We start from the raw sequence: 17,285 nt of genomic DNA, 5'->3' as shown, positions 1-17,285 counted from the left end.
CTGATTTGATTGGCCTTCCTTCAGCTGCTATTTAAAGGAAGCTTTCAAGGCTTATGTTAAAACAGCAGTTAAAGATCTGGTCATCTTTGTGGATATAGGGGAGATAACCAAGCACTTTAGCCAGACTCAGTAGCCAAGGTTGCTTTTGAGAATGCAATAAAACAGAGCCAACCCTCCACAGATGGGTAGAGGATGAAGAGGTAAAAATTACTTCGCCCAGGCTTCTGTTTGACATAGAGCACAAATATGTCCCGTATTAATATAACTCTATTTTTAGCCTACTCTGTATGCCTCCACCTATTAGTTAATCCTTTAGGAAAATAAACCTTTGTATTTTAATTGCCTATCTCCCTTACATCCAAAAAAGGCAACTAGTGTGTTTCATAGGACATATGTCTACAAATGTATTGCTTAAGAGTAAAGGAGTTCAGTAGGGATCAAAGCAGGAACCAGATAAGTGACTTGATAACTTGATATTCATCACACTGTGTTTCTCCTTCAATAAAATAAAACCATTATCTATTGCTTACCTCACAGAGAGTTGTTTGGCTAAATTAATTGTTTGTGTAGCTCTCAGTGGAAGAGAGCAGTGATGTAAGTGCACATTACAAATGATTGCGTGCATTAATGTTCTTGCTTGTGTGCATGTGTTTGTTTTTATGTAGTAACAGCTCCTCAAAATGAGCCTTTTAATCCCAAGATCTAAATGAACTCCACAACTTCTTATTAATTCACATTAATAACACCCCTGTATGATAAAAGAAAGCTATTATCTCTGCTTTGTGCATTGGGTAAACAAGTGAGAAAAGCCATTAATGCCCTGAGCTTCAAGGATGCTCAATATTTGAGTCCTCATTTCGCACAGGAGGGGTGGCAGGTTGGGGGCATCTTTGAAAACCAGGCTGTCAGTGATTTGTCTACAGATGCAGTGCCAAAATGGGTGGAAAAGAGCTGAATCCTGAAGCTGTGATGTGTTTCATTTTAGTGGTAAAGTGTTTCTCTTACGTCACGGGGACCCCTTGGGGTCCACACAGGCTCTCATCGAGCTGAGCCAGCCTGGGACCCCTTGTCCTTGTGGCAGGATTAATCCCATCCTGTGAGCCCACCTCCCTGGGGAATGGGGGAGTGAGAATAAGGGGGAAATGCCTTCACTATTTCCCATATCTCTGGAGAGGCTGGTGGGACAGGAGTGGGTCTCTCAGCAGGGAGATGCCTGGGCTGTGTCAGTGACCTCCCGGGTGGGTGGCACAGCCCAGAGCCATGGGGTTTCACCTCCCTGCAGACACTGGGGAGGTTTCACAGTCCAGGTTTAAAGGATGGCAGTCCCTGTGTGAAAGTGAGATGGGGTACAGCCCACCCTGTGGGATGGTGGTATTGTCCACAAAATTGGATTCTTTACCAGGTGTGCAACAAGGCAACCATTACACATTTGAGAGAGACACTGAGTATTTATTTCAGAGCTGTGCAAGCCTGGGTGCTCAGTGTGTTCCACAAATCCACCACACCCCACTGGACTTTCTGTGGCATTCTTTATAATTAATTTATTATAATTTATTTATTTATAATTAATTTTAATTCAGAGTTAGTAACTTTCCAAGTACAGATGCCCTATTATGATTGGTTAGTAATTTCCATATGAGTTATGTAACCCCAGCTAACTTCTCCACATGCTCGGGGGAGGGTCTTCACCTGGGCAGGGGTCTTTTTGACGTGTAGGTATGATTTTTAGTATTACAATGAAGATAGTTCAGCTATAGGGCACATGGACCTTGAGTATTTTGCTGAGTTAGCAGTGTATACATAGACATACATCAACATCTTGATTTACTACATCCTTAAAGCTTGGTAGTTCCAGGATGTCAATGAGAGGTGATGTTCCTGCTACCTGTTCCACTGATTAGGTCTCCTTTCACGGAATTACAGAATAGCTGGGGTTGGAAGGGATCTCTGAATATCATCCAGTCCAAACCCCTACAAAGGCGGGGTCACTTGGAGCAGGGAGACTCCACACCCTCCATGGGCCAACTGTTCCATTGCTCTGCCACCCTCAATGGAAAGAAGTTCTTCCTCATGTTGAGGTGAAATTTCTTGTGTTTTAGTTTATGGCCATTGCTCCTTGTCCTGTTGCTGGGCACCACTGAACAGAGTCTGGCACCACCCTCTTGGCACCTGCCTTGGACATATTTATGTGCATTAATGAGATCCCTTCGCAGTCTTTTCCAGACTAAACAGACTCAGCTCCTGCAGTCTTTCCACATTAGCAAGATGCTCCAGACCCCTCGTCATCTTTGTGGCCTGTCCTGGACCCACAGCAACCTTCCAGTATCTGAAGGGGGCCTACAGGGAAGCCAGAGAAGGACTGTTCATCAGGAACTGTAGCAACAGGATAAGGAGTAATGGGTACAAACTGAAAGAGGGGAAATTTGGGTTAGATATTAGGAAGAAATTATTTACTGTGAGGGTAGCAAGACACCGGTACAGGTTTAGATTAAATACTCACAAAATCACAGAATATTCTGGGTTGGAAGGGACCCACAAGGATCATCAAGAACATCCCATCCCTGGAAGTGTCCAAGGCCAGGTTGGAACTGGCTTGGAGCAACCTGGGCTAGTGGAAGGTGTCCCTGCTCATGGGGTGGGCCAGGATGATCTTTGAAGTCCATTCCAACTCCTTAACATTCTATGATTCTGTGCTGGCTGCTGCCTGTCCCACTGCTCAGGTCTCCTTCCTTGCTGATTAGGCTCGAAAGCACACAAAGGTCTCACACCAGGTGTCATGGTTTGAGATAGCCCCAAAATCCAATTCCCTAGCTCCATTCCCCCCCCCCCCCACATCTCAACCTAATGTGAGATGGGTTTTTCCAGACAAAACACAACCAGACTCAGAATGGGGGAAAGGGAATATATTACAATGACTGTACAAATAAATACTATAACACATTATACACACGATCACAACTATCTCAAACCATGACACCAGGGAACGCCCTGATTTAAGATAATAAGGTAATTCTGACATTTCGTAGCGGCGGCGGTCCCGGAACCCCCGCGCGCTGCCGCGTTCCCGACCGGACGCGGAGCCCGCCATGGCGGCGCCCACACGGGTGTTCGCGTTCCGGGACGCGCGCTGGGCCCCGGACCCGGTGCTGGCTCCGAGCGCGGCCGTGCGGAGCCCTCAGCCTGTGCCGCTGGTCATTGACAACGGCTCCTTCCAGACGCGGGCGGGATGGGGCTGCCCGGATCCCGCCGTGCCCGCCGAGCCGCTGCTGCGGTTCCGCTCGCTGGCGGCGCGGAGCCGCGGGGCCCGCGGCGGGGCCGGCGCCGAGACCCAGGTGGGCAACGACCTGGGCAGCCCCGAGCCCCTGCGGTGGCTGCTGCGCTCGCCCTTCGACCGCAACGTGCCCGTCCAGCTGGAGCTGCAGGAGCTGCTCCTGGACCACGTCTTCCAGCGCCTCGGCGTCTCCTCGCAGGTAAACGCCGGGCCGGGGCTGGAGCCGCCCGGGAATCGTGGAGCGCTTTGGATTGGAAGGGACCTTAAAGCTCATCTCGTTCCATCCCCTGCCATGGGCAGGGACACCTTCCACTAGACCAGGTTGCTCCAAGCCCCATCCAGCCTGGCCTTGGACACTTCCAGGGATGAGGCAGCCACAGCTTCTCTGGGCAACCTGTGCCAGGGCCTTGCCACCCTCATAGGCAAGAATTTTTTTTTTCCTGATATTTAATCTAACCCTACTCTCTTTCAGTTTGAAGCCATTTCCCCTTGCCATGTCACTCCAGGCTTCTGTAAATAGTCTTGCCGTATCTTTTCTGAAAGTTCCTTCGGGGCCAGCCCCGGGGAGGGGGAGGTTCCACCTTAGCCTTAAGGGAAGGAACTTCTTTACTGAGCAGTGACTGAGCACTGAACAGATTGACCAGAGAGGCTGTGGAGTTTCCCACACTGGAAATATTCCAGAACCATCTGGACACGATCCTGTGCCGTATACTCTGGGATGACTCTGCTTGAGCAGGGAGGCTGGACCAGATAACCCACTGTGGTCCCTTCCAAGCTGAACCATTCTGGGATTCTGGGAGGTTGTGACTGGTCCATAGTGGGAATTTGGTGGTCTAGAATTTCCTCTGGCTCTCCTGGGATATATTGTCCCCCTCCTCACAGATAGTCACAGCCTGGGTAGACAGTGAGGTGAACCTGGCTGGGCAAGGTGTGCCCCAGGGGGGTCTTTGAAGCTCTGCTGTGCTGTTAATTTCTTCATGGTTTTGTGGTGAAACAAAAGGGGAGGATTCAGCTGCAGGGTGAAAGGCTTGGACTGCAGTGTCCTGTCAGATCATGTCTGAGAACTTGCATCCAGGATCAGCTTTTGAGAAGGACATAAACATTATTGGTGTTGTGTAGGGCTCTTATTAGTAGTGCTTATTGACCACCTGTACTTCCAGCTACGTTGAGAGTTGATCCTTAGGCCATGGAGCCTTTTGTCTGCATGACAACACAAGTATGAAAACTTTACCCAGTGTTGAACTAAATTTCCAGTGGTTTTCTCTTGCACTTCACCTTCTCATTGGATAGATTTTGGTTACTTAGATTTTTAATAATTTGTATATGCTTTTAAAAGTCCATTCTCCTCCACCATTAGGAATTTATTCTTTGGTTGAATTAACATTAACATCTTTTTTCCCCCTTAAGCACTAGATATAATTTAGCTTACGTGATTTTACGTGATTAATAGCCTGCACATAGTGCTTTCTCATGGCTGTTTTGAAGAAGTTCTTGCTGGTGTTCAAAAGAAGAAGCAAGGATGATTGTGTTTTCCCTTCATACTTTTGGTATTATTCTTTTCCCTTGTCTCTTCCAGGGTTGTGTTGATCACCCAATTGTTCTGACAGAAGCAGTGTGCAACCCTCTGTATTCAAGGCAAATGATGTCCGAGCTCCTCTTCGAGTGCTATCAAGTGCCGAAAGTGTCCTATGGTGTGGACAGCCTGTACAGTTTTTACCACAATAGGAGGCAGAAGTGGCCCTGCAGTGGTTTGGTGATATCCTCAGGATATCAGTGTACACACATTTTGCCAGTCTTAGAAGGCAGGTGAGTTCTTGGTGTCTTAAGTGCAGGCTCTCTTTGTCAGGCACTGGCTTTTCGAGTGGTGCAACTATCCATTTTTCCAGCACTGAGTATTCCAGCTCTGCAGTATTAACTCCTACCAGGTCTTAGTTTATACTGATGACTTAAAACCAGGTCTGCAGATTTTACTAGGTTCTGTTGAATTTTGAATTGAAGAAGCAGTACTGTCTTTATATTTTTAGTTGCTACTCATGCCAAAATTTGTACTTTGAAAAGTAGAAGGGGATATCTGCCCCAAGTGAAATCAGGCATTAAAAAACATAGGTTTTAAAGCAGCTTTGGGACAAAATAAAGTGCTCTGTGAGAGTTCTGCAGTTCTTGAGGCTTTTATCATTCTAGTTATTCAGCTACATTGCTCTACTTTCTCTTTTTTCTTTTTCTTCTTTTTTTTGGATCACTACTGCAGGCAATGGCTTTATTAGATCTGATAAATGCTTCATGTTTTCAGGGGTTACACCTGGCCAACTGTAAAATGTTGCAAAGGTTAAAGAACTACTTTTAGCTCTGCTAACCATCACTTCCCTTGTTAAAACAGAATTATTTAATATTTGGGGTTTTTTTAAAGCAGAACTGAGCCTTTCAGGAAATATCTACAGTAAACACAACAGTGATTATGCTGTCTGAGAAAAGCAGATGTGTTAGGATCTGTGGTAACTGAATCTTGAAATATTTATCTATGAATATTCATCTGTCTACTTGTCCATATGAGAAATTAAATAATACTGAAGTAAGCAGGAGGTGTGTTTTATGTGGATTTCTTGTGGATTTCTCCAGTCTGAGCTGTGTCTCTTTGCATTTTGAGGCTGGATGCCAAGAATTGCAAGCGCATCAACCTGGGGGGGTGCCAGGCTGCCGTGTACCTGCAGCGGCTCCTGCAGCTCAAATATCCCGGGCATTTCGCAGCCATCACGCTCAGCCGGATGGAGGAGATCCTGCACGAGCACAGCTACATTGCTGAGGACTACATAGAAGGTAAAATCAGAGTAATTTACTGCCAGATAGTGTTCTTCCACACTTAGTTTGTCGTCTGTATCCCTTGTTTTGGGATATCAAGTTGCCTGGGATTCTACCAGAAATATTCTACCGCTGTATTGCTATCTTTGTAGCTGTCTTTCTGGTAACCTGCCTCATGCTTACCAATGGTTTCAAATGTAAAATTAAGAAATAAAATTGAACTACGACCAAAAATAATCTGTATTAATTCAAATTTATCTGTGAATAAAAATTGGGATTGTTTCAGAGGACAATAATTTAAAATGAGCTTATTATTTACTTTATACTTCTAAAACCCCTTTAAATTGGTTAGGATTTCTACGTCTAGCTGCATTTCTTATCGGCATTAAGGTTTCCAAAATTGCAGAGGACATCTGTCATGACTTTTTGTGAATTCCATAAGTTTTACAATTTTCACAGTAAGTGTCATCTGAAGTAGCGGTTGAGGAGAAGTATGTTCTTAAATTTGTCACTCGTGAAGGAGCCTGCAGGAGTCCTTAAAAATGTGTGAGAGCTTCTCTGGAAGGAGAAAAGAGACTTTAGTGTGCACTTCCACTTGTTAGTGCTTTGTGTTTCCTGGAGATCAGAACATGAAGAAGCACCTGCACTGAGTATGTGACCAGAGGGTAGTGCTCAGAGGGAGTAGCTAAGCATGGGGGCAGCTGCCAAGAGGTGACAAAATTTTAGGCTGGACTGTTTCTGCCTTCTTTCATCACCTTTCATCCTCTGCATGGAGTGTGTACAACATACGAGTCATTGTCTTCAGCTGACAAAACAGTTATCTTGCTTTCAAAACACGCAGAGCTCCAGAAGTGGCGGTGCCCAGAGTACTATGAGAACAATGTGCACAAGATGCAGCTGCCTTTCTCCAACAAGCTGCTGGGGAGCACTCTGACATCCGAGGAAAAGCAGGAGAAAAGGCAGCAGCAGTTGCGGCGGCTTCAGGAACTCAATGCACGTCGTCGAGAAGAGAAGCTGCAGCTTGACCAGGAGAGGCTGGACAGGTTGCTGTATGTACAGGTAACCAAGGCAAAGTTTTCATGTGATATTTTGGGAGGAGGGCAGGCTGCCATTGGAGCTGTATCAGAAGGTCATGTGTCATTGCGAAGAACCTATGACTGTCCTGGGTGTTTTCTGATAGGAGCTTGCCAAGGTTACTTATGAGATAACAGGGAGAGACTACTGATGCAGAGGGTGCTTTCAGGTTCTGAACAGCACTTTGGGAAATATTTTGAATGCTGCCAAAGTGTGTACATGGTAATATCTAGTAATGAAGGCAGAGTGTCTGTGCACGCACAGTTGACAGATAGTTGTGATTACCCTGTCTTGGTCATCACATCTCATCTGTCTGCAGGAACTTTTAGAAGACGGTCAGATGGATCAATTCCACAAAGCTTTGGTGGAGCTGAACATGGACTCTGCAGAAGAACTTCAGTCTTACATCAACAAATTGAGTGTGTCTGTTGAACAAACAAAGCAGAAAATCCTACAGTCAGAAGTCAATATTGAAGTAGATGTTGTGGACAGCAAGCCAGAGGTATGATGTCTTGACCAAGTTAATCCCTATCTTATATCTGAGAGAATTAAATTTCTATGCTTGAAAATGTGTCCCTTCAGACTTCTAGTGGTGAACTAAGCTTTTAACACGCTGCAAGTCATTGTCAAGTTGGCAACTGCTTCTCTCTTTTCAGAGAGAATATCCTGAGACAACTATCCTTAATTATTAGTAGCCTTCTATTAATGATATAGAAGAACCCATCAAGCTTTTTCTTAAAAACAGTATTTGTTTTCCTTTCTGTTCTTCCCTTTCAGGTGCAGAGAACTTTATGCTTAAACAACCAACCTTTTGCTTTCATGCTGGCTTTTTTTGGTGCAATTAAGCAGTCTGTTCTGTTTTGTTTACTTAATGAAAGGTTAATTGCTGCACTTGGTTGTTGGAGCTGTCTTGAAGATGAGAAGCTTGTTTGTCTGCTTTGCCAGACTAACACAGGCCTAGCACACAGCAGCTGTTTCTAAGAGGTAGTCTAAGGTGTTTGTGCATGTGCTTATAATTGCCTTTCAAGTCACATAAAACAGAGCTTTTTTAGTTATGGCAGCCTTTGCTCAGGAAAAAAGGCAGAGAGAAAAACAGGAAATAGAAGCCTAGAGAAGAGATCCATATTTAGGTTGCCCAGAGAAGCTGTGGTTGCCCCATCCCTGGAAGTGTCAAAGGCCAGGTTGGATGGGGCTTGGAACAACCTGGTCTAGTGGAAGGTGTCCCTGCCCATGGCAGGGGGATGGAACGAGATGAACTTTGAGGTCTGTTCCAAACCAAACCATTTTGAGATTCTGTGATTATCAGTAGAGTTTGTGTAACAATCAAAATGATTGTGTTTGAGCAAAATTCAGGGAGATGATGGGCTTACCATTTTGGTAAAACATCCTTCTCCTTCTATCAAGAGAAATTGTTCTAGAAAGAAGATAATTGAAAGACTATCAGTTTCTTGTAATTTTGCTCAGTGGTTATGCCTAAGTTCCAGCATGGATCTCACACTCCTCCTCTTTACTTTGGAATGAATCCACAAGTCTTTTTGTTTGGTCTTTGCCTTGTGAGAGCACCTACAATTACCACCAAATCCATTTTTTAGACAGGCCATCCTTCTGGCATGTAAAGGAGTCTAAAAGCTAATTATGTTGTCCCAGGATCTGTACCAAGTCTCCAGCAGAATTCAGTGTTTCTTTCTGTTTTGTTTTTGTTTTTTTTTAAGATGTAAAAAGAAATGGATTTAACAAAGCATAAGTCGTGGAGAGAACTTGAGGTGTCTGCATTTGTTTGCTGTAACAATGAACTCTGCTCAAACTTCGGTTTGAGTAATTGCTTCTATTTAAGTGAATATAAAATAGATACTTAAGAATGTTTAAAGGATCTAGTTTTAGCTCATCCTGCTAGATGAGCTTTCTAGTCGTTGCAGCAAATATTTCAAGTGTAAAATAACCAAAATAAATATTTAGCAACAAAATCCTAAAGGTAATATTGTAACACAAAAAATAAGGAAGATAATTAAGACGCTGTTGCAAGCTCACAACAGGAGTCCTGTAGGATTTTGAGTGATGCTTTTCATTAGGAAAGCGCTTCACATCTGTGTAAAATAAAAAGGGGTTTTGGTGCATCCCATGAGCAAATGGTAGGTGGTTGAAACTGTCAGAAATTGTGTGGTGGCTTTATAGCTAGCAAATATTTGTTTTCCAGTCCCACACAAACAAAACAGGGAATTTAATGGTAATTATAGTGCAGTTAGAGATGCTGGGAGAGCACCAAGTTTTCACCAGTATAAAAAGCTATTTTACCAGGTTTTAATATGTTATGTTTAGGACATGGCTGCCTGGTATCCTGGCAGACTAAGGCCTTGATTTTTGAGCTAGCATTGTGACAAATTTATTGGAAGTGTTTGATTTTTGTGCTTTCAGTGAATGTCTGTCCTGATTTCTACTTTCTGGGCATATTTGTTTTCAGGCAGGTTAAAAAGTTGAGATTTGAGGAAATTTGCCCTCAGTTTTCCAAATGTGACACGTGAATTGCAGTCACATGTGTGCCCAGCACACCTGACCTAACCTACCATAATACACCTTCTCTGTTTCCAGACTCCTGATTTGGATCCATTGGGCAGTGAACAGTCACTGGAGGATATGGAAAGTATTAATGAGTTTGAACCTTTATTTGCTGAGGAACAGCCTGAAGTTGAGAAGCCTGTTGCTGCAGTACAGGTTTGATTTCTATGTCTATACCTCGTGCCAGAGGTTTCTGCATCCCAGTTGTCCAGCAGGTTTGCTAACATTTTTCCCAATGCAAACATTGTTTGCCTGCTCTTGGAAGAGATTCTTAAACTACCTGAGCAGGACATTGAGAGGAGAAGTCCTTGCAGTCTTAGCTGGTGGTTTAGACCATGAATATACCCACTTGGTTCACTCTGCAGGCAATGTCTGTTGTAGCAGTGCCATGTTATTAGGAAAAAAAAAGTCCTGCTCAAGGTTTTTTTGTCTATGATCCATAACTGATATCTCATCCCAGTGGACACAGCTTCCAACTTGTGAGGTAGAGCCTTAGTGACACAATGGAGAGTAAATTATAGGAAAAGTCCAGCTTCCTTGGTCTTCTGGAACCTTTTACGTCATTCTCTTTCTCTGTGAGAGCATTACCATCTGCTTTTTGTACAGAATTGTTTGGAAACTTTTCTTATTCTAGAATATTACTGTTCTTTAACATAATTACCCACTACTTCTCAATCTCATCTTTTCAAAGCCTGTGTTTAACCTGGCAGAGTACCACCAGCTTTTCCTTGGCACTGAAAGAATCAGAGCTCCAGAGATTGTCTTCCAGCCCTCCCTAATAGGAGAAGATCAGGCTGGTATAGCAGAAACCATGCAATATGTCCTTGAGAGGTAAGTTTACAAACCTGCTTACTTCAGATATCAGCTTTTGAAATACTCCTTATTTAGCAATAATTTGAGAAAATGTGTTGGAATAGTTCTTTTTGGCAGGGTGGAGCATTGCAGAATAGAAATGTCTTCATGTTCTGAAAGTCACAGGTAACTCTGCTTGTCTTAAGTCAGTGGATCTATAAATTTTTTTGATCAATTACCCCATCAGTGAAAAATTTTTGAACACACACCTCTAACAGATATGTATTTATAAATTACATACAGGTACTACTGAACTGATATATTGTGAACATTTTAACACATACACAAAAATAAAAATTAAAAAGGATGAGATAAAGGTGAAATAGACACTATTTAAATTTATTTATTAATGGTACAAAAAAATACCTTCTTCCTGCACCCCGCTGGATTGTCTTGCACAGATTCTGCTTTGGAGATCCCTGGTCCGACTTGTTACAGAGGGAAACAACAAACCCTTGTAAATATCCATCCCATGCAACAGTGAGCTGACAGTCTCTGGTTTTGGAAGACCAAAATCAGGGATAACATTTTAAAGTTATGATATGCACACACTTGCTGGACATTTCCAGACAAATTAGCACTGGCAAGATTTCGCCCCCGAACTGTATGAACACGGGAGATTGCATTTTCTGAAAGGTAAGAATTCCAGCCCTAGAAAGAAGGTAGAAATTCTGTTGTTGATTTATGGAGTACAGTCCACTGAGTGCTTTCAGGGTTTTCTTCTGCCACCCCTTGAATTTCCAGAAAACAAACAGAGTTTTTCATGCTAGGAAAATGAAGGAAGTTTCTCCGTGAATCCTGAGGCAAGGTATTAGTACTCCTCAGAGCTGTTACAGTTCACAGGGGAGATGTCCTTGAGAAAGGCTGAAGTTGTTTTTGTTCCTCGTAGGTACTCAAAGGAGCAACAAGCTGTTCTTGTCCAGAATGTTTTTCTCACTGGTGGAAATATGATGTACCCTGGACTGAAAGCCAGAGTCCAGAAGGAACTCCTGGAAATGAGGCCATTCCAGTCATCTTTTCAGGTGTGTGTGTTGATGTTATGTTTGTGTGATCAGCCTGTTCATTTGGGCTCAGAAGTCATTGGGGTTGGGTGAGGTACAGAGCAGGTGTCCTTAGAGCATGGGAATGGAGTGTTTTATGACAAGACACTGCAGACAGCTGTTTTGACCTGAGAAGATGCAGGTTAAGCAAAGATACAGTTGCTCTTTCTGAAGTCAGTAGAAAGAGTAGGGAAGATGCATTGGAACAGGAAAATCTGCTTCTGTTAAAGGACCAAGCACACAGAAGCATGTTTGGCTGGAATTTTTCAGATTGATTTCTTAGGAATTGATTCCAAGGTGAAAATGCACTTCAAACCCTTTCCTAACTTCCTATTCTTCCCCAGAGACACTGAGTAATCAGCTCAGACTTCTGAAGCTCAGTGGTTTGTCTTTACCACTGCAGTCAGGGTAAAAAGGGCTTTGTCTCTGCAATCAGGGTGAAAAGGCCTTTCTCTCCTGTGCTGAACTGACATTGCTATTCTGTTTTCCTTCCGTCAGGTTCACCTTGCTTCCAGCCCTGTTTTGGATGCCTGGTATGGGGCTAGGGACTGGGCAGTGGAATACATGAACCGTGAGGAAGGCTGGATAACCAAGAAGGACTATGAAGAAAAAGGGGGAGAATACCTCAAGGAACACTGTGCTTCCAATGTCTATGTCCCCATTCGCCTTCCCAAGCAGGCCCCACGGGCAGCAGAGGTGGCGGCACCCAGCAGAACACTGGCCTCGGGCACAGGGGAGCAGGGATAGCCCTGTCCTTGGCACTGACCAGGTGTGCAGGAGGGCACACTTTGTCCGTGGTGCTCGGGAGCACTGGGACTCCATCCAGGCCCTTGGAGGAGGAGGAGGACAGGCCATGCTGGCTGTCACCTGGCATGGTTGGAGCGCTCACAGAGCGCTTGGTGCTGCTCACACACAGCAGCACGGAGAGAGGAAACACCATCTACAGTCTCGTAGTAAGACTCAGGGGGTTTTGAGAGTGTATGTTTTACAGTTTTTTAAAATGTTATTAAATGTCCTGGTTTTATACTGGTTTTATTTCTTGATCCCGCAGCGGGGCTGTACGGACCAAGGCAGCCCAGCAGGGGTCCCCCTCGCTCATTGCAGCGATCCTCTGTCGGGACATGTCGGGCAGGAGCGAGGGTCTGAGCTTGGCCTTCTCTCCTGCTCTAGGGCCTGTTCGATCTCCTTCGTGCTACAGGCATTCTGCTAAAGCACCACCCAGTAGGTGGCTTCATTGATGTCAGTGATGATATCGATGACTTTGTTGAAACTGGAGAACTGGTCACATAAAGACACAACCTTCCATAAAGCACAGTCCGGAGGGACTGCCAGATCTTGTGCAGCCCTGGAGTGGTTTTACAGCAGTAATGCTGAGCAGGGCAGCTCTTTGATGGGACTGTTTGATCAAAAGTTGATTTAGCAATAAAGCAAACTTTTTGCTTTACCACTAATTTATGTGTTTCAGCGATTTGACTCTTTAGAGGCTCAGCATTGGCTGTACCTTGCTTACAAACGCAGGTTTGCAGCCAGACCCCTGTCCTGGTGTACAATGTATTCCAGCTTAAATTTGACTGAGGATTAAGTTGTTGCACTGAACAGCTTGCAGTTGCATTCCCAAAAGAATAGTCAATGTTGAACTGAAACCTGAGGAGACTCCATCCCTTTGGCAAAAGCTGGAAAAGGTAAGACTATAGGGAAAATACCCAGGTCGTATCACTGGTATAAAAAGGTGTAGAGGTGATGATTTACTGTCCTTATAAGGGCTGCAGAGCATCAAGATAAGTTGTCACCTGGCAGATTCAAAGCAAAGGACATCAGGTGCTTGTCGATGCTGAAGTTGTTGCCACAGGAAGTCTGTGGTCAAACACTGAGGTCTCACCTGTGCATTGAGGTCCTGCAGTGCGTGTTCTTCAAGAGAGCGTGTAAGGGAGGGGTTGTTGCAGACCTGCTCTCATACACAGCTCCTGTGGCACCCAGCACTGGTCACTCAGGTGGGACACAGGTCTTGGTGGGCCTCTGGCCTTTTCCTAACAGGCTGTTGGGCAGGAGAGGAGGGCAAGGCAGCTCTGTGCCTCCAGGTGACCTCAGGTTTGGACTATTAATCCTATCCCTGGCTGCCTGGAGGCACTTTTCAGGACCATTAAGGGAATTCTATGGGTTGTAAAGAATGTGGAAAAACCGTGCTGTGCTGAAACAGGGCAAAGTTACACCCCAACGTGTCTTTTCGGATCTCAGTTTCAGTGACCTGGAGTGGAGTAAATGATGTCCCATTGCTATTTGACCCCTTTCTGACACATCTTTAGCTACTTTAGGCAGAGTGGCTATTCAAGGTATGGAAATCTCTTCTGATACTTGGTGTTGGCTACCAAATAGATAAGTGTCGTGCATAAAACTGTTACAGGGTGAAAGCCCTGTGGATGATTATGTGACTTCTAAATGTTTGGCTAAATTGAGCCAGACATTTCTCTTGCATTAATTCAAAGTGGAGCTGTTTAATTCTGTACAGAGATGCCAGAGCAGCTGCTTAAACAGATTTAAGGAAGGATAATTTTATGATCTCCTGAATATTAGCTGTTAATTTTTTTACTTTATCTCTACAATAGCTGAAGAAAGTAATGAAGTTGGACGACATGATCATGGTCACAGGCTGTTCTGAGTGTGCTAGTGGGCATTCAGTTGCTTGGGGTAACATCATGAAAAGTGTGAACATTGCAGAATGGGATTAATTTTACCCATTTAAGTTCAGTTCCCTGGTAATGATTTGGCTGTGGTACTACATGAGCATTGGTGCTGGCACGATTCAAGTGGAAGGAGTGTGTGGTACTGATTGCAGGAGGACACAAAGGCGTTATTTTTTATGATATTGGTGGAGTTCTTCTGAAGCTTCATCACTGTGACACTTGTGGCAAGGTTTTCTGATACCCATGTGCAGAAGAATTTTTTCAACTAACTGGCACAGGGCTCTCCAAAACTGAAAGGGTTTGGACTGTGTCTTCTGTGCATTGGCTTCTGCCACCTGAGAGGGGAGCAGGGAATAGGCACCTGCTTGGCTCCTTTTTAATGGGACTTCTGGTTGTGTGAGGAGCACTAGGATGAAAAATAATGCTTCTGTGGACAGGAAACTTGAAGTGACGCTGTGAGGGCCTTTGCCAAGTGATTGTAGGGCTGCTGTTGAGTGAGCTGCTGTGCCAGCAGCCGTGTAATCTGTGCTGTGTTTATCCTGGTAGGTGTCCCACAAGCTGACCAAGTGCAATTGCCAGTCCTGAGATGGTCTAGTGGTTCCCATTTGGTCCTCAGTATATTAAGTTCAAAACAACTGTAGCCATATTATACAATTCAGTTATCACCTAATTCAGGTCGAAGAATACAAAAAGTACAAGTTGCAATTTAACAGGAGTGGTGAGTTTCGTCTATTTAAAAGAGAGCTCAAACTGGGTCCCACCTTTCACAGGGTCCCTAAGACCTGCTCTGGGTGGAAACACGACGTCAGTGAGGAGCCCAGGAGACTAAACATCCATCACGTGTTCCACGTCCCAGATTTCTGTTTGAGCTGCTGACAAGCTTCACTTTTAGGCTTCAAGGCTTCTTATGTTTCCTGTGCCACAGTAACTTCAAACACGAGCCGTTCTTTGCTAAATCTCTGCTAGGACACCAAGATTAGAACTCTCTGCTCCAGTTATTAATCTCTGAAATACTTAATGTGATGTAAGACAGCATTTCAGAAAAAAGAGAAGATGCCCATGAACTGTCACTTAAAATTTAGGATTATCCCTCTGGAGACAGCCTGCAATGATCCTCTAGCAGCCAGTCATAAACCACAAGTTTTGAAGCCTGTGTGGGATGAGCAGGGGAGGGGAGAATGCTGTAATGGATTTAACATTATCCCCAGAGTCATATGGTGGGATTTCCACCCCAGTTGGGTATGTCAGGCACAGAGCAGCTGTGCTGATTCCCAGTACTCACTCACTCCCACTGCTTTGTGCAGAGAGCGAGCTGGTCCCTGAGCAGCAGCTTCAACAAAACTGAGTTTTAAATGGCTCAAACCCTGAGCATGATTTGCCAAGAGTTCTTCAGGCTCCTTTCACTCCCTGTCCTGTACAAGCATGAGAGGCTGGGGACTGGCTGCCTTGTCTGAGCTTGCTTGGAAGAAAGTTCAGTCTGTGCAAACAATTTTTGGGTAGTCTTATCTTTCCACTAAGGGTTTTAATGCAGAGATTGTGTTCTTCGGGGCATTGTTGCCCTCTTCAAAGGAGAATAGTAATAGATAAAACTGATCTGCCTCACTGACACTTGTTTCTGCATTTGAACAGCAACCCAACTGCATCCAGGTAAGAAACAGTTCTGTTGGTCTGCTCTTCCTGCTCTGCTTTGGGGGCTTCACAGGGCTCCTTCACACAATTTTACAAATAACTCAGGCGATGCTAGAATGATCAGAAGTCCCCTGGGGCACACAGGCCCCTTCTCCTTGGGAGTGACCTCCCTGTCATCCCTCTCACATTGAGCACCGGCAGCCTTCCAGCACTTCATCTGCTGCACTTAGATAAATCCACCTGATCCAGAAGCCATCAGCTAATACACTGTCAGTGCTCCAGAGGCAAAATGCCCTAAGAAGGTCCCAGACTGTTTTCCTGGACATATCCACAATGACATGTCCCTGGGGTTGCACTGTGTGCACCAGGAGGGCTGTCACAGGGTCGATGCCAGCTGCCAGCGCTGGGTTTGACCTGTCAGAGAGCTTCTTGCATAACATCTTGCATAGCTTGTCTGGTTTTAGGAAAAGCACCTTTGATTACTAAATGTGGCAGGGTTGGGGGTTTTTTTGTCACCTTTGAACTTAGTTTCGTGTCCCTTGGCTTAAGCGTGTACATTACCATGATGGCATTGCTGGCTGGCATTGCTTCTCTGCTCTGGGAAATACATTTCATATCCTCATCCTCAGATCAGTTTATTTTTCCCACTCTACAGCTTGACTAAAATATACCCCACTCCTCTCACCCCAGATTCCTGCCACATACCTGGCATTCTTTCATCCTTAATGAGATGAAGGAGTGGGGGATTTCACCCCCCTGGAATTTTAGAGGAATACTAAGTGGATTTCTCATGAAAAGCCCCATTTAGGTTACGAATCTCCCCTAAAGATAGTCCATGCATGGTAAACCTTGCTTTTGCTGGTAATGGTGAATGGAGATTTAATTCCTTATTCAATAGCTACTTTCTCCTTGGGCCTTATTGTAATTATTGCCATTGATGGAGTCTGTGTTGGAACAAGTTCCTGGTGGAGTGGATGATGCAGAGGAGATTTGCAGCCTTGCAGAGGTAGATGGGGACACCAGTGGGCTGTTGGCACCATTGCTGTCATGTGGCCAAACTCTTCATATAGACAAGACAACATAAAGGTGATTAAGTGAGAATAGTTTTCATCCAGACTCAGTCATTATTTCCCTTAATAAACATAAAGCTGTATTGGATCAAAGGTTCCTCCAACCTGGTTCTGGAAGTGACCTCCAGGAGTTGTTGAGGGAGGAGTATAAGAATATAAGAAATGTGTGTTAAACAGGGAGAGGATGGTAAATAGTTCCAACTGGTTAGTGCTACATAGCCAGGGAAGCATGGAAACGCAATGCTCCTGGAGTTCTTACATGGGATCCATCACAGGACTCTGCCCTCTTACATGTGTTGAAAGGACAGGTTAAGGTATC

At 44.6% G+C, this 17,285-nt stretch overlaps 1 protein-coding gene across 1 annotated transcript; it reads left to right on the top strand.

The window, feature by feature from the left end:
* Positions 1–3,071: 3,071 nt before the first annotated feature.
* ACTR5 (ARP5 actin related protein 5 homolog) lies at positions 3,072–13,037 on the top strand. Its single transcript, XM_027646158.1, has 9 exons — positions 3,072–3,470; positions 4,848–5,077; positions 5,916–6,085; positions 6,909–7,126; positions 7,461–7,643; positions 9,728–9,850; positions 10,386–10,525; positions 11,436–11,568; positions 12,085–13,037. Exons 1-9 carry the CDS (start codon positions 3,087–3,089, stop codon positions 12,331–12,333), a joined length of 1,830 nt encoding a protein of 609 aa, XP_027501959.1. The 5' UTR covers positions 3,072–3,086; the 3' UTR covers positions 12,334–13,037.
* The last annotated feature ends 4,248 nt before the right edge of the window (positions 13,038–17,285 follow it).

This window comes from Corapipo altera, unplaced genomic scaffold (genome assembly GCF_003945725.1).
Source record: "Corapipo altera isolate COAL_440 unplaced genomic scaffold, ASM394572v1 64, whole genome shotgun sequence".
Taxonomy (NCBI): Eukaryota; Metazoa; Chordata; class Aves; order Passeriformes; family Pipridae; genus Corapipo; species Corapipo altera.
The sequence above is the reverse complement of the archived record's forward strand: the minus strand, read 5'-3'. Positions and strand labels throughout refer to the sequence as shown.